Genomic DNA, 27,939 nt, shown 5'->3' with positions numbered 1-27,939 from the left:
AGATGTTTCAGATGCTGAGGAAGATGGTAGTGGACCCTCAACAACTGGAATAGCCCGATGCTTAGGGCGTGAGGAAGAGACCTCGAGTCTACGTTCCTTATGGCGTACATCGATCCTCGTTGCTACTGTGATCAAGTCCTCCAGAGAAGCAGGGACCTCACGAGTAGCAAGGGCATCCTTGACATAGCCTGCCAACCCTCTCCAGAAGATAGGAATCAACACCTTCTCTGGCCAATCTAGTTCTGCCACCAGAGTTCTAAAAGCAATGGCATAAGAACTAGTGGATAACGAACCCTGAGATAGATCTAACAGTCTCAGGGCCGCATCATGGGTAACCTGCGGACCCATGAATACCGCCTTAAGAGCATCAAGAAAGTCTTGATGTCTCAGAGTAACCACATCAGAGCGCTCCCATAGGGGAGTCGCCCATTCTAAGGCTTTGTCCTGAAGTAAGGAGATGATAAAGCCTACTCTGGACCTCTCCGTAGAGAAGCGAGAAGAGTTGACCTCTAGGTGTATCTGACACTGACTAATGAAACCACGACATGATCTGGCATCGCCAGAATATCTGTTTGGCAGAGCAAGTCGAGGATCATGTGCAGATGTCACCATGGTCTGAGGTTTATCCTCTATACTCTTGAGCCGTGACTCAAGTACTTGTATGTAACGGTGTAACTGCTGATATTCTGCCATAACTGCCAGACCCTTGGCTCAGTCCTAATGTTACGGGGGGCTGTCTGATAATAACCGAAAGGAGTATCAGACAGTCAGGGTCCACCGTGCAAAGACTTTGCTGCAGACTATGGCAGAGTGCAATACCTCTGTTAACTCACAGAAGGATATAATAAGTAAGTAAAGCAATTCCTCCCTTACTTGGAGGGTGTGTGGAATGATCTCTGTTAATAATCACAGAGACAAAGGCAATGTGTGCGAAATGGCACCTACCTAGGTCCGCTCTTCTAGTGGTGCAAAAGAGACGAACAGCAACGTAAGCCGCACAAAGCTCCTACCTGCATTCACTCCACTAGTGTGCGAGGACACGAACCACTAGATATGGCACCTGCCTAGGTCCGCTCTTCTAATGGTGCAAAAGAGACGAACAGCAGCGTAAGCCGCACAAAGCTCCTACCTCTGTTCGCTCCCCTAGTGTGCGAGGATACGAACAACTGCCAGACGCAGTATAAGGAACGTTACCCTAGCGGCAACGTCCACCTACAAGTAGAATCACAAGGCCCAGCGAGACCATGTGCCTCAGGCACCTGCCTATGTCCGCTCCCCTAAGAGGTAAGGATACGGACAGCAGCCGAAGCTGTAAGGTATAAGAACGCTACCCTGCCGGTAGCGCTCACCTAGCATAGACAGAGGAATGCCTAGAGGAACGCGCACAGAGCGTCTACTCATATGCATGAACCAAGAGGACTGAGCACCATGCGGCGTGTGTCAGGGTCTTATATAGACTCTGTGCCTCATCCAAGATGGAGGACACCAGAGCCAATCCGCTGCCAGAACGACAGGAGTGACGTCATGCTGGCCTATCACCGAGCAAGACGTCACAAGCACATGACCAGCGACCAATCGGCATAGAAGGTGTCAGAGACATGTGACCTCGTGTCAGCGATGATGTCACCCGCACATGTGCAATGGCTCCAAGATTGGACTTAGTCTCCGGCGCTCGCACATGTGCAGTAGCAAGAAATCTGGACTTAGTCTCCAGCACTCGCACATGTGCAGTAGCAAGAAATCTGGACATAGTCTCCAGTGCTCGCAGCAACCGTAACAGCCTCCTTCCTCTGCCCTCTCCCCCCAACCTCGCACAACCGAAATGTGAGCAAGCTCTCACTCATCTGCTGAGTCTTCCATGCCCATCGCAAGTTCGTCCTCCATTTCTTCATGGCTCCTGCACCTTCCTCAACAATTTTTGCTGATACTATGCGCCCTTGTTAATCCCTATCCCCCACCATAACTGCTGCCTAGGTGCCGCTTACCGTATGGACCTTGTAGATCTTATTATCCCTTCTGCATATGACTCCTCCTGTACTTCCTCAACTTCCTCTTGGACCAATACCTGACTCCGAATAATGCTTACAGTGTGCTCCATCATGTAGATGACCAGAATTGTCACGCTGAGGATGGCATTGCCAGTGCTAAACATCTTCGTCGACATTTGTAAACTGTGTAGAAGGGTGCATAGGTCCTTGATCTGACACCACTCCAGCAGCGTGATCTGCACCACCTCTGGATCAAGTTAGCCCAGGGTATACGTCATACCGTATTTCAGCAGGGCTCTGCGGTGCTGCCACACACGCTGCAACATGTGCAGATTCCAATTCCTGCGTGTCGGAACATCGCATTTCCGGCGTTTAACCGCCAGACCCTAAGACTTCCGGAGCGATGACAGTTGTTGAGCTGCTGGGTGCGAAGGATGAAAGTGAGCACACAGCAGCGTGCCCGCTGCACAAGGCCATGTAGGCCGGGATGGTATTTTAAAAATTGCTGGACAACCAGGTTCAACACGTGAGCCATACAAGGCACGTGTGTCACATTGCCCTGAAGAAGGGTCGCAGACTGGTTTGCATCATTGTCGCACCCGACCTTCCCTGACTGCTGGTTGACTGTAGACAACCATTGATGAAACTCGGTCTCACTCTCCAGAGCTAACCGTCCACAATTCCTCAGCAGTGTCTCACATTTCCCCTACATTTCAAAGTAAACATTTGACCTCCTGATGGCCTTGAGCTCTGCTGCCAGCATAGTAAGGAGGTGTGTGGGATTCCTTGGGCGCAGTTACAAGGAAGGGTGGCCTGACCACACAGGGTTTGGGCCGAGGTGGAGGACCCACACGAGGTTGAGGAGGCAGAAGCAGTGGAGGAACTTGTACATACAGAGGAAGGATTGACACACAAGTCGTGGGGACGGCAAGACTTGTACAGCAAACCCTTCTCCATCTCTCACCATAGTTACCCAGTGCCCAGTCAGCAACATGTAACTCCCCTGTCCATGCTTACTGGTCCAAGTATCTGTGTTGAAATGCACCCTGTCACACACAGAGTTTCTCAAGGAATTGGTGAGGTTGTGTGCGACCTACTGTGGTAGCGCGGGCACGCCTTTCTTGGAGAAGGAGTGACGACTGGCCATCGGCTCTTGGGGCACTGCAATGGGCATAAGGTCTCGAAAAACCATCGGTCTCAAAAGGGTGTAAAGGCAGCCTTTCTGTTGCCAACAAGTTGCAGATGATGAAACTCAACCTTGTAGGCATGTCATGCCCTTCGAAAATCATGTAAAACACAGCGAGGGGACTCCAACCACAGTCTCTCTCGTTGCCACTAATTGGGCCACACACACCCCACTTGACTGGCATCAGTTGACCCCCCTTTTGAAAAAGAAAAAGATGCTTTGCATGAAGCACTCTCAAAAATACGCGTGCCTTTCCCCTCCCCTGGCTGACCCAGGGGAAGAAAAGTCCTCTGAGAGCCATGACTTGTTCATCTTGGTTCTTTTCGGAAACACAGCGAGGGGACTCCAACCACAGTCTCTCTCGTTGCCACTAATTGGGCCACACACACCACACTTGACTGGCATCAGTTGACCCCCCTTTTGAAAAAGAAAAAGATGCTTTGCATGAAGCACTCTCAAAAATACGCGTGCCTTTCCCCTCCCCTGGCTGACCCAGGGGAAGAAAAGTCCTCTGAGAGCCATGACTTGTTCATCTTGGTTCTTTTAGAAACACAGCGAGGGGACTCCAACCACAGTCTCCCTCGTTGCCACTAACTGGGCCACATACACTCCACTTGACTGGCATCAGTTGACCCCCATTTTCAAGCTTACAAAGATGCTTTGCATGAAGCACTATCAAAAATACGCGTGCCTTTCGCCTCCCCTGGATGACCCAGGGGAAGAAAAGTCCTCTGAGAGCCATGACTTGTTCATCTTGGTTCTTTTAGAAACACAGCGAGGGGACTCCAACCACAGTCTCCCTCGTTGCCACTAATTGGGCCACACACACCCCACTTGACTGGCATCAGTTGACCCCCCTTTTGAAAAAGAAAAAGATGCTTTGCATGAAGCACTCTCAAAAATACGTGTGCCTTTCCCGTCCCCTGGATGACCCAGGGGAAGAAAAGTCCTCTGAGAGCCATGACTTGTTCATCTTGGTCCTTTTAGAAACACAGCGAGGGGACTCCAAACACTGTCTCCCTCGTTGCCACTAATTGGGCCCCACACACCCCACTTGACTGGCATTAGTTGACCCCCCTTTTGAAAAAGAAAAAGATGCTTTGCATGAAGCACTCTCAAAAATACGCGTGCCTTTCCCCTCCCCTGGCTGACCCAGGGGAAGAAAAGTCCTCTGAGAGCCATGACTTGTTCATCTTGGTTCTTTTAGAAACACAGCGAGGGGACTCCAACCACAGTCTCCCTCGTTGCCACTAACTGGGCCACACACACCCCACTTGACTGGCATCCGTTGACCCCCATTTTCAAGCTTACAAAGATGCTTTGCATGAAGCACTATCAAAAATACGCGTGCCTTTCGCCTCCCCTGGATGACCCAGGGGAAGAAAAGTCCTCTGAGAGCCATGACTTGTTCATCTTGGTTCTTTTAGAAACACAGCGAGGGGACTCCAACCACAGTCTCCCTCGTTGCCACTAATTGGGCCACACACACCCCACTTGACTGGCATCAGTTGACCCCCCTTTTGAAAAAGAAAAAGATGCTTTGCATGAAGCACTCTCAAAAATACGTGTGCCTTTCCCGTCCCCTGGATGACCCAGGGGAAGAAAAGTCCTCTGAGAGCCATGACTTGTTCATCTTGGTCCTTTTAGAAACACAGCGAGGGGACTCCAACCACAGTCTCCCTCGTTGCCACTAATTGGGCCACACACACCCCACTTGACTGACATCAGTTGATGCCCCTTTTCAAAATGAAAAAGATGCTTTGCATGAAGCACTCTCAAAAATACGCGTGCCTTTCCTGTCCCCTGGCTGACCCAGGGGAAGAAACGTCCTCTGAGAGCCATGTCCACATTGCCAGTGGACAGACGCGTGTGCTTATCTGCCAGCAGACCCCCAGCAGCACTGAAGACAGGTTCCGAGAGAACGCTGGCTGCAGGACACGACAAGATCCCCAAGGCGTACGTGGCAAGCTCAGGCAATTTATCCAGATTGGAAGCCTAAAATGAGCAGGGCTCAAGTTGCACAGTAATGGCATCGATGTTTCCTTGCATATACTCATATATCTGTGTCTCCTCCTCTTTTTCCTTGTCCAGCTGTTTTGTTTTCGCATGAGTATATGTCCTTGTCACTTTCCCATGTGTTTGTGTTGTGTTGTGAGTTGTTTGTCACCTTTTGGACACCTTTGAGGGTGTTTTCTAGGTGTTTTTATGTGTTTGTGAATGCCTGCCATTGTTTCCTATGCAGTTCTAGTTCGGTTCGTCGAACGTTCGACGAACCGAACTCGAACGGGAGCTCCGTTCGGCGAACCGACCTCGAGCCGAACCGGGACCGGTTCGCTCATCTCTAGTCAGCAGTGCAGGAGATCGCCACCGCAAGTAATGTACCTCGCTCCTGACAGCAGCACTTGTCATGCCCTGCAGTGACCTGGGCTGACCTTCTGATGTTAGCTCAGGTCACTGCATTACTCTCCCAGCCAATGGGGAACATTCTGTTCTTCATTGACTGGGACAGCGACTATGGTATGGATCGTCATGGTAACCGCTTGGATTACAGCAGACCTGGATTTGTTTTTCTTTCTAATAAATTGGTGGAAGAGGGAATGTGTTGGGCAGTGTTTTTTCAAATAAAAATGTGTTTGTTGTCTATTTGTTTTTATTACTGACTGGGTTGGTCATGTCGGGTATCTGATAGACGCCTGACCTCACCAACCCCAGGGCTTGATGCCAGGTGACATTACACATCTAGTATTAACCCCATATATTACCACTTTTGCCACCACACCAGGGCACGGGATGAGCTGGGGCGAAGCACCAGGATTGGCACATCTAATGGATGCGCCACTTCTGGGGCGGCTGCGGCCTGCTATTTTTAGGCTGGGGAGAGTCCAATAACCATGGACTTCCCTAGTCTGAGAATATCAGACCCCAGCTGTCCGCTTTACCTTGGCTGGTGATCCAATCTGGGGGGACCCCCACGTGTTTTGTTTTGTTTTTTATTATTGTTTAATGTAAAATAACGTGGGGTGCCCTCAGTTTCGGATTACCAGCCAAGGTGAAGCTGCCAGCTGTGGTCTGCAGGCTGCAGCCGTCTGCTTTACCCTAGCTGGCTACAAAAACAAGGGGAATCCCACGTCATTTTTTTTAAAATTTATTTATTCTTTTGGTAAATACAAGGCTAAGCACCCCTTAGTGCCACATGAAAGGCACAAAAGGGTGTAAAATTACAAAATGCAGGAGAGTGGGACATTATGTGTCTTTCTGACATTATAATGACAGAAAAGACTGATATGAAGTGTACAAGCACAGGAAAATCACCAGAGCGCTCTACGCTGTGAAAAGCAGTAGAAAATAGCACTGGAGTGAACATGTGACCGCCTCATGTAGGATAAAGCTATGGATCCTGGGTAAATTTATGTATTTTCAGTCCTTCAGTTTTTTTGCAGTACGCCAAAAAAAACGGAAGGCACACGGATGACAAACGGATGACATACGGACCGTATACGTGTAACGCTCCCGATGCCTCGGCACCGCTCCTTACCCACTGATCTGGTCGCACCATCTCGGCACCGCTCCTTACCCACTGATCCGGTCGCACCTGCACGGCACCACTCCTTACCCACTGATCCGGTCGCACCTGCACGGCACCGCTCCTTACCCACTGATCCGGTCGACGTGTCCACCGGTCACGGCTGCCGCTCCCGCTCGTGCTTTCCTGTGTCCTGTCCCCAGTCTCATGTGTCTGACTCATGCTTTTGTATAGGGTCGGGCCGCGCCCACTCATCTGGTCTTATGGGCTCAGCACTGCTGCAGCAGGATATGACATGTGGCTGTGCTGGGTATATAAGACTGGCCTTGCCATGTGGGCGGGGCCTGATCTACGTATCTTGTAAGCCGTGTCTTGAAAGCTAGGTGCTCAGGTCCCCCTTGTGCCGTGTCCTGTAATCAATACTATTGCCTGACATTCCTACCCGGCACCTGTGCCAGATTTCTGCACTGTCTCCAGAAACTCTGCAGCCCCAGTGACTGTTCTACCCGTCCCCTGTGGGACGCAGTCCCTGCCATGCTAGTGCTCCGGCTACCGTGCACCCAGGCCTCCGGTGGGGTGCACGGCCCAGTGGATCCACCACCCAGACCTAACAATACGGAACGGAAAATGGATGCCACACGGATGCACCCATGAAAAAAAAAGGACCGTTTTTTGCGGACTGCAAAAACGGATCGGTCGTGTGAATGTAGCCTTATTCTAATCTGCCGTTTATAAACAGCAGGCAGAAATAAGTGACTAGTGCCCCCCAGCGTCATAAAATCTCCGGGGATCATGATTCAGGCCGTTTTTTCCGATCCCCGCTCACGTGATCACCGCTATACACCGTATACCGGTGATCACGTTACAGTAAATGACAGCGCCGGTAAAAAATTATTTATCTTCCATCTGGCATGAACATACATGTCAGATGGGAGATAAATCTCCTCCTCAGTCCCCCGCTGTCGCCAAACTGCCCCCCTCCCCCTCCCAGAAATCCAAGATGGCCGCGCGCACAGCAGCGCGCCAGCCGCATTCACCCTACTCCTCTGATTTCTGTTGCATGTGCCATGACACATGCAACAGAAAACTCCTCCCCAGTCCCTGCTAGGTCACCCTCTATATCCCCACCGGTGTTCCCCGGTGTCCCACGGCACCTGTGCGGCGTTGATCCCCCGCGGCCCTCTCCTTCACAATAGACGCTGCCGCATGCACAGAGCGGCTGTCAGCTCAGCTTCCTGTGTTCAGACACAGCGAGTGCTGGTAACCATGCATCTGTAAGCTACTGCAATGCCCTGCTCATGAGGTAAGGAACATAGTTGATCAGGAGAGCTATACTACATTTACAAATGGAGGGATTTGCTATTTCTGCTGCCCTGCTGAACGACTACCAAACATGAGAGTCTGTTATACGCCACAAGAAAACATGTCTAAATAGCGAGCTCTGTTGTTTAGTATTCATTCAGCTGGATAACTGGACTTAAAGGGGTATTCCATCTCCAAGATCCTATTCCCAATATATAGTAGGTGGAATAGCAATAATATCAGCAAATACCAATATTTGGAAACGTAGAATAGTTTTCCTGATTAGGCATGCCCTTACCTCATGAGCAGGGCATTGCAGCTTTAGTAGCAACAGTTACGATATGGACTCTGCTGCTGTGGACCCGGGGAGAGTGGGTGCAGATTCATTGCACCCACACTCCTCACTTGGAGGGTCTGCACTCCTAGAAAATGGGGGATACGTTCCCTGAGCGTGTCCCCCCATATTCTAGACGGTCCAGAGTCATCGTGGGACCCCTTTATTTTTTTTCCTTACAATAAATTGGTGAAAGAGGGAATGTTTTGGGGAATGTTTTTTCAAATACATTTTTTTGTCTATTTTTTATTGTTAGTACTGACAGTTTGTGATGTCGGGTATCTGATAGACGCCATGACATCACAAACTGCTGGGCTTGATGTCAGGGGACTTTACAGCTAGTATCAACCCCATTTATTACCCCGTTTGCCACTGCACCAGGGCACGGGATGAGCTGGGGTGAAGCGCCAGAATTGGCACATCTAGTGGATGCGCCACTTCTCGGGTGCCTGCGGCCTGCTATTTTTAGGCTGAGAAGGCCCAATAACTATGGACCTTCCCACCCCGAGAATACCAGACCACAGCTATCCACTTTACCTTGGCTGGTGATCCAATTTGGGGGGGAACCTACTTTTTTTTTGTAATTATTTATATTTAGAAAATAATTATAAAAAAAGAGCCTGGGGTGACCTCCACATTGGATCCCCAACCACGGTAAAGCTGCCAGCTGTGGTTTTCAGGTTACAGTCGTCTGCTTTACCCTAGCTGGCTATCAAAAATGGGGGGACCCAACGTCATTTTTTTTTTAACTATTTTTTAAATAAAAAAAATTAATGGGCTTCCCTGTATTTTGATTGCCAGCCAAGGTAACGCCAGGCAGATGGGAGTGGCAACCCATAGCCGTCTGCTTTATCTGCGCTGAGAATCAAAAATACCGCGGAGCGCTACGTCATTTTTTTAAAAGATTTATTTTTACAGCACTGTGATGTCCAGCAATCAAAATACAGGGAAGCCCTTTTTGTTTTAGTTATTTAAATAAATAATTAAAAAAAATATATATGGGCTGCATTTTTTGTATTGCTAGCTAAGGGTAATCCAAGCAGCTACTGGCTGCTAACCCCCACTGCTTGGTCTTACCTTCACTGGCAATGGAAAATCCAGGAAAGCATTTTTTTTTTTTGCCAAAAAACTACAAAAAAAATGATGTGGGCTTCGCCATATTTTTGTATGCTAGCCAGGTACAGCAGGCAGGTACGGCTGCCCCCAACCCCCAGCTGCCTATTTGTACCCGGCTGGGAACTAAAAATATAGGGAAGCCCTTTTTTTAATTAATTCATGAATTTTATGAAATAATTAAAAAAAAAACCGACGTAGGCTTTGCCCCATTTTTGTGTCCAGCCGGGTACAGCTAGGCAGCTGGGGATTGGATCCGCAGCACAGGTTAGCCCGAGGTTTCTGGGCGCCTCTGCTGCGAATTGCAGTCCACAGCCACCCCAGAAAATGGCGCTCTCATAGAAGCGCCATCATCTGGTGCTGTATCCAACTCTTCCAACAGCCCTGAAGACGGGTGGCTTGTTGGGTGATCATAAGTTAATACTGGCTTTGTTTTACTAGCTAGTATTAAGCCAGAGATTCTTAATGTCAGGCACGTTTGACCTGGCCATTAAGAATATCCAATAAAGGGTTAAAAAAAACACCACACAGAGAAAAAATACTTTAATAGAAATATATACACAGACACACTTAGAGACTCCATCTTTATTACCCCCTGTCACCCCTCCACGATCCATGCTCTTCTGTCTTCTTTCTCCTTCAACACATGCAGCTCTGTCTGCTCCATCAGACAGCACAGCTGCATGGGGGAAGACGCTGTGCTCCATGCAGAAATCACTCTGTGAGAGTGACCACAGGCTCCTGGCTGTAAGCAGTTGCACGGGTTGCCATAGCAACGCTGCTCCGATCAGGTGATTCCCATGCCGCTGCGTGCTGGTAGCGGGACGTCACTGTCACCGCTACCAAGCGCGTTGCTATGGCAACGGTGATCTCCGTTATTGACCGGCTGTGTCAGCTGGTCAGGAGCCGGCTTCTGCGGATGCTGGTAACTACGGATAACATCGGGTAACCAAGAAGCCCTTCTCTTGGTTACCCGATATTTACCTTCGTTACCAGCGTCCCCCACTCTCACGCTGTCAGTGCCGGCTCCCTGCTCCTGCAGACACAGCCAGACTACACATCGGGTAAAATTAACCCGATGTGTACTCTGGCTAAGAGTGCAGGGAGCCAGCGCTAAGCAGTGTGCGCTGGTAACCACGGTAAATATCGGATTGGTTACCCGATATTTACCTTAGTTACCAAGCGCAGCATCGATTCCACGCGTCGCTGCTAGCTGGGGGATGGGCACTGGTTGCTGGTGAGATCTGCCTGACAGCTCACCAGCAACCCGTGTAGCGACGCTCCAGCGATCCCTGCCAGGTCAGGTTGCTGGTGGGATCGCTGGAGCGTCGCTTAGTGTGACGGTACCTTTAAGGGAACGGGGAAGCAGAGCGGGGAGTCGACCGTGTGCTAGAGCATGTCGCCGGTACACGGCGATACACAAACGTGCACCGTGTAACAGAGAGATGCAATGACAGGTCCTAGTATGACGCATCATAGTCATGTGACCAGTCTGTAGCCAATGAGATAATAGACACGTGACTAGTCACGTGGCTATTTTGACGTCACGATAGGTCCTGCATCACTGCTGGTGTTCCCGGAGGACGCAGCGATTACCGATGGAAAAGCTGCGGGAGACAGAGTGCAGGACGCATCCCAGGGGACAGGTAAGTGTTATGGCAATGTTTATTAACTGTATGTGTACATTTATAATTCGTTTTTATGTGTTTGTGATTGCCTCCCATTGTGGTTCGCTGAACCGGTTCGCCGAACCGAACTCGAACCAGAGCTCCGTTCGGCGAACCGAACTCGAGCCGAAACGCGGTCGGTTCGCTCATCTCTAGTGACTTGTGATTCAGTGACATTGGATTCAGGGAGTTTAGAAGGGGTTAATTTGTACTGAACAATGGTATTTATTTGTTTAATTTATCTGCTTGTGTAATCCTCATTAGGATAATGTGCTCCATTATTGACAATGCCATTCAGTGTACATCTTGTCACATGTATGTAATCCTTGAACAGTCATTCGACAGTGCATACTGCAGTGCAAGATGTGTGGACATTGTACATTTGGAACACAATGTACTGGATCCAAATGAACAGCTGGCCATACTGATATCCATAGACAACATGGAAAGTAGTTTGCTGGTCACTGAACAGGTGCTCGCTGTGGTAAATGTAGGGAAGGAGCATAGTATGGAGCTGCAGGACAGTGAGGCAGCTAGCTTACAGTTAGAAGACGGGGGAGAGTTTTGAAAGAAACCATTCATTCTTCCTCATAAAAACCTTGGAAAACAGGAAAAAAAATTCCAAGTGCCATGCAATTGCAAAAAAAAGTGCGATTCAATAATTTTTTCTTTTTTATTATTTACCATGTTCACGATATAGTAAAACTGCCCTGGTAATATGATTCCCCAGATCGGTACGAGTTCGCAGGTACCAAACATGTATAGTTTTACATTTATCTAACTGGTGAAACAAATTCCGAAATTTGTAAAAAAAAAAAGAATTGCGCTTTTGGCCATTTTTGGGTTTAATGCGAATTTTTGATCGCCTGTTATTGCATTTTATTGCCATGTTGCAGTGACCAAAAAAATGTAATTCTGGCATCCTGATTTTTTTTTCTCCCTACACCCTTTAGTAATCAGATTAATTGATGTTATATTTTGATATATCGAGGATTTCTGAACTTGATGATACCAAATATGTGTGTTTCTTTATTATTATTTTATTTTCAATTGACCTTTCAGGGGTTTTATTTTCATGTATCTAAAAAATGTTTTTTTACATTTTTTATTGATTTTACTAGTCTCTTTAGGGGACTTAATGCCTGTACTGCCTGATCGCTTCTGCTGGTCAGAGTGATGCTTCACTACTGCTCTGATCACCAGAACTGCTGATCTTCTGTGAATGCTGGTGCTCTGCCAGCATTCACAGGACGCACGTCATGACAGCAACAGGGGTCATCATCTGACCCACACTGTCATGGCAACCCATTGGCACCTTGTGATCACGTCACAGGGCCGCCGTTGTCAGCGGGGAACAGCATCATAGATTGCGCTGTCAGAGTTTGATGACACGATCTAAGGCATTAACAGACGCTGCTGGATCAAAGATCCACTCTAACCTGTTAGCTGCACATGTCTGCTGATCAGATCAGCAGACATATGCAGGGAATAATAAAGGCTCGTCACATGCACGAGCCCACATTAAAGGGACAGACAGCGAAGGACATAGGTACATCTTTGTCGTGAAGGGGTTAAAGAGCTTTAGAGATAATTGTTCAACTGCTTTTGGTCCCTTGAAACAGAGGCAACTATGTATAAAAGACCCCTTATTCCTAAATCCTTTGCTCGAATTAGGATGTGAATGCCCACAAATTAAAGCTGAGAATCCGCTCTGTTAGCCAATATTAATTATATAGCTGCATATTGAATGTATTTTGGTAAAGAGCTAAAAAGCCCACTTTTGTGTCACTGTCCAAATATTTCTGGACCCAGTTATCGCAAATTATAGCAGTGAATATTAACATCTTTCTTTCTTTAGATTTTCTTATAGTTTCTAAGTTGCCGGAGCTAATTATATTTCTCTTCTCTTGTTCCTGGATAGTGTGGCGGACCTGGGATTCCATTTCTTTTATCAACCTCAACACCGGAGCAAGGAAGTGAAATTCAACAGATGGTGAACAGAGTTTATCATCAAGTAGATGAAAAAATCCCCAAGATAAATATTACTGAGAAAATAAAAACAACCAGTGCTCACCATAGCAGAGTCTCCTTAAAGTATCCAAAAGACAGATATTGTGTTGGGGACCAATTAATAATCCAGGTTGATGTGTTTGACTACTTGGGCAAAATGAAAACCTATGGAGGAGACTACTTAAGGGCAAGAATGTCAACGAGCGATTCTGGAGCAGCATCTTCTGGGAGGATTGAGGATTTCAATAATGGAACCTATCATGTCCATTTCATCTTATTCTGGGAAGGTACAATCAATATTACTGTGTTTATGATGCATCCAAGTGAGGGGGCGTCAGCCCTGTGGATTTATAGAAACAAATGGCATGGCGAAGTAGACCATGTTGGCAAGTTTACATCATATCAGAGTGAGGAAGAGACAGTATGTGGACTTGATATTGATCAAAGCAAAGAACTGTGTGATTACAAAGATGAGAGAGATGAAGAACATTTCTATTGTATCAAACCTGAGAAATTTAGCTGTAATTCTCTTAGTCATGTGAATAGCTGGAGAAGACTTGACAAAATACCATTTACAAGTATTGAAAAGAGTTTATTTGACAGGTAAGATCATGTAACTTTATAACATATCACTTGTTTTGTCTGTTATACTCACTGCATTAGGCCCATGATGTTATAACCAAGTAGTCCTGAAAGGTAACAAATATATAAAGGTAATTTATACTGTAATTATCCATCCCTCTTGGACCATGAAAGCAGCTCTGACCCAAAAAAGCATGGATTCTTAGAACATCTGAAGTGTCCTGTGCTATATGAAACCAAAATGTTACATTATCTCTAGAAACGAGATAGTTATCTATCCATTGTGAATCACCAAACTTAGCAATGTGGTTTTGCTGATGTTGGTAAGCTTTGTCTAAGGGTCCCGTCACACGTAGCGATGCACCAACGATCCCACCAGCGATCCCACCTGGCAGGGATCATTGGTGCATTGCTACATGGTTGCTGGTGAGCTGTCAATCAGGTAGTTCTCACCAGTGATTAGCCACCAGCAACTCGTGTAACAATGCTGCGATTGGTAACCAGGGTAAATATCAGGTAACTAAGCAAAGCGCTTTGCTTTGTTACCTGATATTTACTTTGGTTACCAGCGTACACCGCTTACAGGCTGCCAGCGCTGGCTCCCTGTATATGTAGCTAGGATACACATCGGGTTACTAAGCAAAGCGTTTTGCTTAGTTATCCGATATTTACCCTGGCTACATGTGCAAGATGCTCCATTTCTGGTGCTTCGTCTAGACTCTTCCCAATGCCCTGGTGCGGTAGTAATCAGACCAATGGTATTTTGGGTTGATGTCCGTTGTGAATTGTCCAAAAACACAGCTGGCATAACCTCCATTACTAGTGTGATGCCCTGGACACCCAGGGGTCACAGGTCACTACACACACCACATACACCCCCACCCCAGTAAGGTACCATCAGTCAACCAAAAGACCTGATTGCCTCCCTCAGAGTCAGACAGGCACACCAGGTGGGTGGAGTCAGGTGGAAAGACACGCCCACCAAGGAGTCTGCTGGCCTGCGGCAGGAAAACAGCAGGAAGTTGAAGTTTAGAGTTTGGAGAGTGAGGAGCTCAGTTCTGTGTGGGGCCTGGGTTGGAGCCTAAGACCCCAGATCAGTCAGGCAGGCAGACGGTAGTGGCCGCCTGCAGGAGACCGGAAATACGACCAGCGGAACCGTAAGGGACCGGGACAGGGTAGTGGCCCACCGGAACTGAACCGGGGAGCTAAGTGGATATCGGAGCACCAGGCAGGGTACTCAGACCTCAACTAGGCTATAAGCCACCACCATAGTCAAATCAACTGATTGCGGTCTGGACCTCAGGGGTTCATTCCCACCTAAGTCCCAATTGAAGGCAACAGCCCAACCCGTACGGATAGTAGCCACCGCCAGAGGCCAGAGATCCAAGGGCCAGCGTCTGCGGGCAAACGGGCTCCTACCACACATACACGCCGGGGAGCGGGCTACCAGTGCCCAGGCACGGTAGCCAAGATCACATAAAGGTGCAGGAGAAAGGCAGACATTACCAACCTATCTGGAAAAACTGCAGCCGGCTGCGGGCCCCGTCCGTCACCACGTTTGGTTTACCAGTGACTCTGTGTGGTTTAATCGTGAGTACACCAGTGCCATCAGGCACTGCACTAGACTGCACCGCAACCCTGCCCCTGCACCCCGGCCTTCACCACCGGGCCCCGAGACCAACATCCCCTACCCACGGAGGGGTCAACACCTAGCTGCGCCCCTACACCGCTCCCGGGGTTCCCCGTACCTTTACCGCAGCGGTGGGGTCCACCATGACCACAACCTGTGGGTGGCGTCACGAACTTTCCCAAAAACAACCACCCCACAACCCCTGCGTGCACTGCCGCTACACCCTTCCAGAGCGACGTGACCCCCGGGTCCGGAGGCGCTCGAGCCACCGACACACACGAGCCTGGACCCAAGCGGCTCGGCGTTCACAGCCGAGGCCGCGGGGCGGTACACTAGCCCAGTAAGTTATAGGAAAAACTCACACAAAAATACTTTATTGAATTTAACACTCATCTATTTCATTTATTTATTTTTAGATTAATACAAATCTGAACAATAAGCTCCACAAGCCAAGCACTAAAGGTTGCAATTTTATATTTTCTTGTGTGGTTTTGAAGCTATATATCTGCCGGATATCTGTTTGTCTACCTATCTATCTATCTATCTATCTATTTATCCATCACTATGTTTGTACATCTTTAAAACATAAAAAATAGTGATGGGGGAATAGTAACTATTCGTTACTCCAAACGAGCATCAGAGCAGTCCAATTGTGTCGCCCCGGGGACCAGGGGGTACTCAGATCCGGGCCACGGGGTCACTTCTGTGGGTATCACGGTGGCGTGACCCGGTCTGTGATCTCAGGCTCCACAGTAAAAGGGGATTTGGTAAGGGAGATTGTCCGTGACGCCACCCACGGTTGTGGTGAGGTTGGAACACCACCGCTGCTTTGGACGGGGATCCCGGGAGTGATGGAATGGAGCAGCTAGATGTTAGTTCTCCCCTCCGTGGGTAGGGGTTGGTTGTCCCGGGGCCCGGTGAGGTAGGTGGATGGGTAGCAGGCAGGTTACGGGGCCTGGTGAGGTGCAGGGTCGCAGGGGCAGCGCTGTGCCGCACGGCACGGGGTACTCACTCAGCCAGTAATCACGACACAGTCCTTGGTAAAACACTCGGCTGGATGGACGGGTGCCCACAGACGGCTGCGGTTGTTGTTCCTCCCCTGACCCAGTTTGGTGGTGTAAGTCCTTTCTTCCATCTCCGTGCACGCTCCTCCTGCGCTCCGGCTTCCAGCTGGCTCCCCGGCTCGGTACCGGTGGGCCACCGCCCAGCCCCGGCTACCTACAGTTCCACCAACTGTCTCCCCAGCTCCCTGCAGATGGCCACTACCGTCTGCTTGACTCTCTGCTGCACGAGGGCCCTAGGCTCCAATCCTAGGCCCCAGTCTGCGTCTGCCTCTCTGCAGACCTCCTCTCTCTTCCTCTCCTAGACTTGTCTGCGCTTGTTTCCCTCCCTCAGGCCAGCTAAACTCCTGGGTGGGCGTCTCCATCTCCTGACTCCGCCCACCTGGTGTGTCTGTCTGAGCCCGAGGAAAGGAATCAAGTTTCACTGGGGATGTCTGCTGTGAAACTGCTGGGGGTGGGGGTGTGTGTGTGTGTGTTATTATCTGTGGCCCCTGGCTTGTCCAGGGCGCCACACAATTTGCTTGATTTGAGTCCCAATCACCAAGCATTTTAGTGCTCACTCTTCACTAGTAATAATATAAAAAAAACTTCTACTCACCCAACACTGGTTCCCAATCTGTACATGCCAGGTGCTATCTTTCCTCTCTTAGCTCACCTGCAGGCCACCACAGGTGATGTTGCTGCATCAAGTGAAGAAGGTTAGTTTAATACTAGAAAAGGAAAAAAGAGACATATTTCTATAATAAAATAACAGTATCACAACATTTCTTGTATTTATCTGTTCTAATAATTAATGCTAATAATTTAAACAATAGTTACTCTCTAACAAGTAAGATTAAATTTGTAAATTTTTAAGCATTTTTATTAAAGACATTTTTCTAACACTGGTGCAATCTTCATCAAGCGCTGCAGTTTTGTTGGATCCTAATAGTGTGTAAAATCACTGAAACCTCAATCTATACCCTTAATCAGCATAGGGTTATAAATGCAAACACAATTTGCACAAAGGGCAACTAGAGGTACCCTAACTAAAGATTAAAAAAACTTAACTTTTATTCCCAAATATAAATAGAACAGATCAATCTAAAAAAAGCAGCAAATAGAGCAACCTAATACATGTACTAAGTCAAGAAACCGGCCGCGGACCAGATACTATAAGCAAGTGGACACGCATCCTACAATATTAGATTGGTATTGCCCTACTCTGCCTATAAAAAGTTAATAGCCTCCCCAATATGTTTCACCATGTCTGGCTTCATCAGGGGGCTGAGGCTATAATTTTAATGCCAAGCTGTTAGAAGGGGCTCTATTGCAGAAGATCAGAGTGGAGTACAGAAGGGTGGAGGTGACAGGGATAGGATTTAAGTGTGAGGGAAGCCCAAACCTTTGCCATGACCTGGTCCCAGTGACAGACACAAGACAGAAGGAAGAAGAAGGGAAGCCAAGCTGTTAGAAGGGGCTCTATTGCAGCAGCATGATATAAGTCCAGAAGTGTCATGGAGACATAGGCGAAATTGGGGTGCTCCTATGTGAGGCATCATCTGCCGATACCTGAGGGAAAGCAGTTGCGGTGGTAGGGCAAGTGGGTCCTGCTGTCTGTAAGCCGAGCTGAATGTTCCACCACAATGCTGAGGGAGTGGGTCCGAAGAAGCAGAAGGTTAAGTCGCCCCATTACGGCCGTCCCTGCAAAGCCGAGTTGGTTGTTGGAATTGAAGTATCTGAAGGAGAAGAAGGATGACGACGATATCAATGCACTGAAAAAATGGAAAATGGCTGTTATACTGTTGTGCAGTAAAATCATTCAAGTTGTACCCTGCATCTGACTCTTTACTGAGTGCATGGGGCCAGAAGCCCATGGGAGTGCACAGGAGCCAGAGAAGCCGGCTGAAGTAACAGACAAGCTGGTACCACCTCCACACCACCAGATAACACCCACTCCACTCTGCCCCCTGTGTCTGTACTGTGCCAGGGTGGGTTGAGGTCCGCCATGACCCTCACCCATGACTCCCCTCTCCGGCACTTTACATGGCAACGCTGAGACTCAAATTACATTCTTGGGATCACGTGATGATCACTGAAACCGGCAAGTGCAGACGAATTCTAACAGTGTGTATGTTACTCAACATCAGGATTCGGCAAGCTGTAGCATTTGCTGAAGATTTCACCAGGGATGGATAATTGCATTAAGATAAATTAATGTTTATTTTAGCAATTCCAGAAGATCAGAGTAAACTTTTTTTTATCCTTTTATTTTAAGGACTAATGTCAGAGTTGAGATTCCAAAAGACTTTAATCATATCCAAGTACTCCAATGTGGAAATAGTAAGTATAACTGCCCCAAAGTAAATCTTTATCTAACAATTAGGTATGCAAAAGTACATTTATTATGTTACCTGAATCAAATATTTTTAATAACATGAACCGTACTTTACTACTCTTTGGAGCCATAATATTCTTTTTAATTTTACAGTTTCATATGCATTTAGGAGCAGCCAGATTTCAAACAACTTATTCTCTGAAATGTTTTAGTAATAAATTGCTGATGTGGCGATTAAGCCCGGTTGCAGGTAGCCAATATCTTTCTTTCTGGAAGGAAAAATGATAAAGTAATGCTGCGGTGGTAGTAAGGTAAAGTTGCAACAGTCCTCTACTTGCACCAGACTTCCCAGACATTCTGTGGAAACAAGCTTGAAAGCTTGACATAACTATGAGGGATACTTCTGTCTTCATAAATTATACCCACTTAATTACTATATCTATAAATAACGACAAGACAACTTCCATTGGACGAATGGCCACAGCTTTATTTAACAAGTATATATATATATCTTTCCCGCGGCTCAACATGCTGCCCCTTTAATTAAAACCATAACTGATATATATACATTCCAAACACCACAAACCAAACACCGATAGGTCCGTCCCAGAAGCAACCAATTCTTCCTATCCCCTGGCCGTATCATAAAACCAGCGCAAGGGACCACCTCGGCCGTGACCAAAACCAACCCGAGGTGTGAGGTATTAACGTTCCATCGTTAAATACCCCTCCCCCGAACATGCAGGACCTACGCCCACAAGTTCCCAATTTCGTACGAAGCCACTACCCCTGAGTGACTTCGTACCACCAACCGAGTATCGGTACCCCCAGCCTCTGACAACGGACCTATCCCCCCACCACCGACCGGCCACGTGACGCCTTACATTGCCCGGGCCCTCCACATCCCCACTGCGTGCTCTAAACCTTCCCACAAACCGAGCATCCACAGATCCAAACCATTATCAGTGAGATGAACTCCATCCTGCCGCAAATATTGGTCCGACGACTCCTCTAAGTCCCGATGCCGCACGACAAAGCCTCCATTCCACGGCACAAACTGGTCACTCGCCCTGTTCAACTTGCTACGTGCCCTGTTAATCCGTTAGACTGACCTGGCAAGATGCCAACTCATCCGAGCCATGATATCTGACCAGACGATAACGATACCCGGAAATCCTCACCACAAATGCTAAAGGTCCAACTTAATTTTCTGCTTCAAATCTCTGGCTGCCCGCACTCCCAAATCGTTTCCTCCCGCATGCAAATTAAAACATTGGGATCCTGGTCAAGCCTAGCATAATATGCCACCTCCGCGCATACTCTCCCCCACATCAAACCACAAATCCCAATCTATTTTACTTGCGCCTCCTCTCTCGGCATTCCGAGTTGTCGACACGTGGGAGTGCCCGAGTATCCAGACAAGACACACATCCTTAAAATTATAAACACCATTAACAAACAGAAAAAAACACATGCCGCACAGCCATTAAACATCCCCTATTAACCTCCAAACTGAATCGATCGCCCTCACTTGTTTCCTTGGCACAGCTCCTGCCCGTGCCAAACAAGACTTCAATATTGCTATAAATTGAAATTTGGACAACGATGACCCGTCCTCAGGCCTCAGGAAGGAGCCAGGGTAACCCCAGCACACCCTTAAAACCTGCCACCTGTGCAACCAGTCACCAGTGGTGTACTGGAATGCCATACAACACCATCAAATGTCCACGACCCATCTGATCCGTTTTGGAATGGTGCAAAGTACATTCCACTCGACCGTCCCCAAGCCCCACATCCCCTATTAAAAGGCCTCGTGCCACATGCTTTGCAGGACTAATCAATTCACTAATGCGAAAAGCACCAAAAAACCCAAAACAAATGCCACCACAAACAATGCCTGCTCGTACTGTGAACTGCGATGAACAGACCTCGCCCAAACAACGCACCATAAGTGCCAACAAGTGAATAGAAATTGGTCTTCCTGTGTCCCGAGCCCTCGGCCCTTTCCTAAAACCTTTCATGGCTTGTCGCACCAGAAAATCTTTTGTACCATCTGTAACCCCGTGCAATTGAAACAAAACGCTAGTGCCGCCAACCTGTGTCCCATCACCGACACTGATCGGCCCGCCGAAAAATCTCCGCTAACAAACGTCAAAAACCCCCAGCACCCATCCATTGTAACCAGGCCCCATTGAACCCTCTCGTTTCAATTCTTCCCATTCCTTCCACACCGACTGATATCGGCACCAAGTGATCTCGGTCACCGATCTCCTAATCCGTTCGAAAGCGACACCGATGCCAGATCCCACAGCCAGCCTGGACATTGTTCTCCATCCTAGTCCACCTCCCAGCACCAGTCTCCTGAACCTGCGACACTGAAATCAAAACAGCGCGTCAGCCACCCTAATTTTGTACCCCCGGCACATGCCTTGCCACCACACAAATGTTGAAATCCCAACAACGCAGCACCAAATGCCTCAAATACCCCACTACTGGGTGTGATTTTGCTGACAAAGTGTTAATAGCATGCACCACCACCATATTATCGCAGTGCAAGCAAACCTTTTTTCCAACAAATTCTGAGCCCCACAACTCGATTGCCACTACAATCGGAAAGGGTTCGAGCAACGCCAGTTTTTTTACCAACCCCGTCATCTTCCACAGCCGTGGCCACTCGCCAATACCCCAGTGAGTCTGAAAATCGCTCCAAAACCCACCGCTCCTGCCGCATCCGTAAACAGTTCCAGCTGACTATTGGACATTGTTCTACTCATCCACAACGTCTTCCCATTGTACTTGTCAAAAAAGGAGTCCCAAAGCAGCAAGTCCCCTTTCATCACCTTTTCCACTCTAACAAGCCGGTACTCCCTGGCAACCGTATCGATTTTGATGCCCAAGAAACATAAAAACAGTCGCTGGTCCTTCCGTTTTTTTCTTTGCCAACGAAATACCAAAACTCAGTGCAATCCGCTTCAAAGTCAACAATGACAAGGAACAAACCGAGGAACCCGCCGGTCCCAACGCATAAAAAAATCATCCAGATAGTAAATTACTGAATGAACCCCTGCCACGTCCCGCACTACCCATTCCACAAAGGAACTTAGGCTGTGTGCACACGTTGCGTTTTTTACTGCGGAAACGCTGCGTTTAGAACCGCAGCGTTTCAGTGGCAAATTGCATGCGTTCAGCTTTCCCAGCAAAGTGTATGAGAAAGCTGAAAAATCAGTGCACACGCTGCGTTTCTAAACGCAGCGTTTTGGATGCCAAAAATCGGTGCGGAAAGAAAAGCAGCATGTCACTTTTGTGCGTTGTGGCTGCGTTCTCTCCCCCATTGAATCAATGATGTGGGTCAGAACGCAGCTACACCGCAGTGAGCTGCTTTTTTGTTGCGGTCCGCGGGCTTTGTCGGCATACAGAACGCAGGCACTTTACCTGGAAGTGAGGTCAAGAGGTTTCCTGTTGACCTCACTTCCTGGCAAAGTCCTGAAAAGCCCCCGGTGTCGCCAAAGTGCCCGCCCCGACCCCCAACTCCCCTCCCGAAAATCCAAAATGGCCGCGCACACAGTAGCGCACCGGCCGCAACCTACTCCTATGATTTCTGTCGCATGTGCCTTGAGACATGCGATAGAAAAATGCCCCCCAGGCCCTGCCAGGTCATCTCCTATTCCCCCCGGTATTCCCCCTTACCTGTCCGGTCGCAGTGCTGATCCCCCGCGGCCCCCTCCTCCTTCACAGCAGACGCCGGTCAGTGCGGTCACATGAGCAGAGCAGCTGACAGCCAGCACTGTGTTCAGAGAGCTGTGCTGGCTGCTCGGCATTCTGCAGCTGTGACCCGGGGAGAGTGGGTGCAGATTTTTGGCACCCACTCTCCTCAAATGGAGGGTCTGCCCTCCTAGAAAATGGGGGATACGTTCCCTGAACGTGCCCCCATATTCTAGAAGGTCCAGAGCCGACGTGGGGCGTCCAAATGGATTTCTGCAGACCCATTTTTTTTCAATTTTTTTTATTAAATTGGTGAACGAGGGTATGATTTGGGGAGTGTTTTTTCTAATAAAAAATTTTTTGTCATTTTTTTTGCTTTTGTTTGCTGTCAATTAGTTATGTCTGGTATCTGATAGACGCCGTGACATCACTAATTGCTGGGCTTGATGCCAGGTGACATTACACATCTGGTATCAACCCCATTTATTACCCCGTTTGCCAACGCACCAGGGCACGGGATGAGTTGGGGCGAAGCGCCAGGATTGGCGCATCTAATGGATGCACCACTTCTGGGGCGGCTGCGGCCTGCTATTTTTAGGTTTGGAAGAGTCCAATAACCATGGCTCTTCCCACCCTGAGAATACCAAACCCCACGTTATTTTTTTTTTTTAATTCTTTAATTATAAATAAAAAAAAAAGCCTGGGGAGCCCTCCAAATTGATCACCAGACAAGATGAAGCTTCCAGCTGTGGTTTGCAGGCTACAGCTGTCTGCTTTACCCTGACTGGCTATCAAAAATAGGGGGGACCCCACGCCATTTTTTTCATTGTTTTTTTTTTTTTTTTTTGGATAAATACTAAGCTAGGCACCCTTTAGTAACACATGAAAGGTACTAAAGGTGCCAGCTTAGAATATGCAGGCGGGGGTGGGACGTTATATATATTTGACATCCATTCATCCATTGACACTTTTTTGGCTGTGTGCCCACAATCAGGTTTTGCAGTGGTTTGGACGCTGAGTGTTTTCCCTGAGTCCATAACGCTGCGTTGTGCAGTAGATGCACAGTGGAAGGATTTTTGGAGATCCCATGCCCACTGTGCTTCTTTTCTCCGCAGCATAAACTGACCGGTGGCGTGGCTTCCCGAGCCTCAGCATGTCAATTTATGCTGTGGAGACGAGAGTGCTCTTTGCAGGTAGAATAGAGCTAAAGTCCACAGCAGCCTGAACCCAAATCGTGGGCATGGGCAGCTGCGTTCTCCCGTGGACAACACTCACATCTCTGCAGGAAGGCTGACACTGTGTACTAGACGCCGTGTCGCTGGATCACGGCCACATAGCCTAAAAGTGAGAATATTGTTGCTACAGCAACATTTTGGGTGAAGTAGCTGTGGATTCAAAATGCTTAATATACTCCTGAATAAAATCCTTGAGGGGTGCAGATTCCAAAATGGGGTCACTTGTGGGGGTTTTCTGACGTATAGGTACACAAGGGGCCCTGCTAATGTGACATGGTGCGCGAAGTTTATTTCAACTTTTCCAAAATTCAAATGGTGCTCCTTCCATTCCAAGCCCTCCCATTTATCCAAACAGAATGTGGAGAAGAAGGAAATGACATCACAGGTTTTTTTTTTGCAAAGGTCTGTGTTCAACCAACTTTAGAATGTTAATTATATATAGAGAGGGAACCACGGGTATATGCCGCGCTTAAAAACCACTGAAGTGGAAATGATGTGAAAATTTCTCTTTTATTTACAGCATTCCTACGCGTTTCTTCTTAAAGACACTTTCTTCTTAAAGGGGAAAATCCTACTACCACCACTCCTGAAGCAAGCCCTTATTGCCATGTTGCAGTGAAGCCTAAGTCCAAATTTTACCCCACGCAAAGCAAGGGGCATTTCTTGAAAACTTTTTGTGATTTAGTCCTGGAAGACCTCAAAAAAGCCATTGGTCAAAAGAGGAAATCTAAATATATTTTAACACACCCCGAAAGGGAGGCTTTGACATCCCTAAAGAATAACAGCAATATAGTCATTAGAGCAGCCGATAAAGGGGGGGGGAATTGTAATACAAAATAGAACGGATTATCTCAAAGAGGCTCACAGGATACTTTCAGATCCTATTCATTATGAGACTGCCAAGCAAATAGAGTATAATAAAGCCATTTCTGAATATAAAATTCTCATCCAGAAGGCTACAGAAAACAGCATTTTGAACCCTGCTGAAAAAAGATTTTTGCAGGTAAAAAACCCAGTAATGGCGTTTTTTTACCACCTACCTAAAATCCATAAGGATGCGCTAAATCCCCCCGGCAGACCAATCATAGCAGGGATTGACTCCTTGACCTCGAATTTGGCCAACTATATAGACTTACTGTTACAGCCATACGTGTTTAAACTGGACAGTCATATCAGAGATTCTGCCCATCTCATAGAAAATGTCAGTGGGATTGCATGGAAAGATTCCTTCATTTTTGTAACCATTGATGTAGTCTCATTGTACTCCAACATACAACATCATTTGGGTCTATTTTGTATTTCCCTATTTTTGGAAAACGACAGCCAAATTCCACCAGCACAAAGAGACTTTATATTGGAAAGTATGAATTTTATTCTCTGTAATAATTATTTTACTTTTGATAATACTCTATACCATCAGCGACTTGGGACAGCGATGGGGTCTAAGGCTGCATGTTCCTATGTCAACCTTTTTATGGGAATTTTTGAGATGATTCATATCCAAAACGGTCAATACAAAGAGGGTATAGTACTTTATAAGAGATTCATAGATGATCTGTTCATCATTTGGGATAGCAATTGCTCAGATGTCCAATCTCTCCTTGACAACCTGAATAGTAATAACTGGGGTTTAAAATTCACTTCCACAGTATGTGCTGATAGTATACAATTTTTGGATCTTGTCATTTTTCATCAAGGGCACAAAATTCTTACCAAAACCCATTTTAAAAAAGTAGATGCCAACAGTTATATTCACTATAACAGTGAGCACTATAATAAATGGTTACAGAATATTCCGCTCAATCAATATAAGAGAATCAGGAGAAATTGCACCCAGGATATTGATTTTAATGAACAAGTAGAGGTTTTGAGACAAAGGTTTGAGGATAAAGGGTACCCAAAGCCCCTGATACGGAGGGCTTACCAGGAATCCTCCAAACTCAAACAGATTGACCTTGTCAAAACACGTAGGGGCGTCGTCCCTCCAGAATGTGAAGGAGGCGGGGATGGGAATCAGAACGCCAACAATAATAATAAAAATAAAAATGAAAATAAAAATAATAATGGGCACGAAAATAAATGAAAATCTGAAGGGGTGAGTCGAGATTATAGTGTTAATCTCATCACCACCTACAGTAGTGATAATATGGCCATCAAATATATCTTATCCAAACATTGGGACATTTTGAAAAGTGATCCCATCCTCACTCCCATTTTACCTCTTACCCCGGGTATCACTTTCAGGCGGGCCCCCACCATCAAAAATATTGTAGCACCGAGCAAACTAAAAAACAGGCTTTTCAAAAATACACTTGTAACTACAACAGGTGTTTTCAGATGTGGTTCCAAAAACTGTCTATGTTGCAAGAGCATTTATCATGGCAGAACCACTTTTTGTTCATCTAGTGGTAATGAGTCTTTCAAGATCAGAAAACGCCTGACATGCCAGTCTGATTTTGTCGTCTATTTGGTTGACTGCATATGCGGCAAACAATATGTGGGCAGAACGAGTCAGGCTCTCCACAATAGGCTGAACTCGCATCGCCATAATATCAAATCTGGTTTTCTCCTGCATGGGCTCTCAAAACATTGTACTCTTGAACAAGAGAAAAGATTAGAGTTCAAGATCACCCCCATTGAACAAATTGACCCTATTGAGCACAATAGGACTGAAGCCTTAAGCAGAAAGGAGTCATTTTGGATACATAAACTAAACACTTTAAAACCTTTTGGCCTAAATGAGGTGTCAGATCTTTTTTATTAAGCACGAACCTTGTCAAATCACTAATATTTATTCAGTTTTCCATCTCCGTACATATTATTATCTTTGTTTCTTTTTAATGCCATTTTTCCATAGGTCAGTTTCTCCTAGTGACTATAATATATTCTTGATGAGTCCACACATGATAAGACTATTATAAATTATGTTATTTCATGTTGTCCAATTTTTTGCTCCAGAGACTACAATGCTTTTTTTAATGAACCCATATATGATAAGACCAATATGATAAGACCAATATGATTTTATGCTTTTATCATATTTTTACCAGAGATTTTTATATCTTGCGTTTTTTTATATTCCTGCACTATTTGCAGTTTTTTATGGACGTGTGGACTTTTAATATGTATTTAATAAGTGTTTTCATATGTGCATGTATATTCGCATTCCTAAAAATTTTTATATATGTATTTTATTTTCTTTCAACACTTTGGATCCAATTTATTTAATTAATTTAATCTCCATATTGTTACTACCGGCCCATAGGTCGCTTGCAAAACTATTTTGCAGGTTTCCCTTTTTTAATTATGAAAATGTTTTATTATGTTCTAAATCATGTTTTAATTCATATTCTATATATTTCCCATTTTTTTAGCTAAATATTTCTTTCTATTTATTATTATCACTAGCAATACTTCATCAAATTCATTCCACCTCTCCAGATCGTGTTTGCCCACTACCCTTCCTTTGTTGGATATTGCACGCTTGTTTTCTCCCTACTACTCTACACCACAGTAAGCGTTATGTTCCAAGCTCTGACCCAGGGTCACCTCTGCTGAGTCAATTCTGTTTCATGCGACTGCGCACTGAAGTTTTTTCCCACGGTCTGAACTCTTTTCACCCTGACAGATCAGTACCTGCTCCATTCCCTCACGCATGCGTCCTTTTCTTGCTTCAGTTGAACTTCTTTCACCCGGTTAATTGATACCGTCCCATTAATTTGGGACATAATCATCTTCTTTTCCAAATTCCTGGTCACGGACACACATTCTTTTTGGGAACTGTTTCACCACAAAATCATCACATACACTATTCCTTTTAACCATTAAACACCCAAGTTGAACAACACGTAATAGATTTTCATTCAGTTAATCTGGGTCATTTCACTAATCACGGCCTTATTCTCCTTTCAATCACAAATCAGCCCGTAGCCAAATGGGATTGTCTGCTGCTTTAGAACAATGGTTGGGCAATGATCCCATTATTTTTGGATATAATCATTTCCTTTTCTAAGTCACGGACACACATTTCTTTAGGAACTGTCCTGCCGAAAAATCCTCACTTCCACTAATCTTTTTAACCAACAAATGACCAAGTTTAACAGCACGCAAATAGGTCACATTATCTTTCTTTCAGATATACATCTGAATCATTTCACTAATCACGGCTTTATTTCCCTTCTAATCACATATCAGCTCGTAGTCAAATTAGATTGTCTGCTACTTCAGAACAATGGTTGGGTATTCACCCCTCTTCTTTTCCAGCATATGATTCCTAGGTTCGTACCTTT

At 46.6% G+C, this 27,939-nt stretch overlaps 1 protein-coding gene across 2 annotated transcripts in view; it reads left to right on the top strand.

Annotated features, from left to right (window-relative positions):
* Positions 1 to 27,939, top strand: part of LOC142256081 (NXPE family member 1-like) — a 533,261-nt gene that overhangs the window by 387,760 nt on the left and 117,562 nt on the right. For both annotated transcript variants that reach the window (XM_075327595.1, XM_075327594.1), the window contains exons 3-4: positions 13,035 to 13,726; positions 18,654 to 18,718. In XM_075327595.1, the coding sequence (XP_075183710.1) occupies positions 13,035 to 13,726; positions 18,654 to 18,718 (757 nt within the window). The remainder of the gene's footprint in view (positions 1 to 13,034; positions 13,727 to 18,653; positions 18,719 to 27,939) is intronic.

The sequence above is a fragment of the Anomaloglossus baeobatrachus genome, chromosome 11 (genome assembly GCF_048569485.1).
Source record: "Anomaloglossus baeobatrachus isolate aAnoBae1 chromosome 11, aAnoBae1.hap1, whole genome shotgun sequence".
In the NCBI taxonomy this organism is placed as follows: Eukaryota; Metazoa; Chordata; class Amphibia; order Anura; family Aromobatidae; genus Anomaloglossus; species Anomaloglossus baeobatrachus.
The sequence above is the reverse complement of the archived record's forward strand: the minus strand, read 5'-3'. Positions and strand labels throughout refer to the sequence as shown.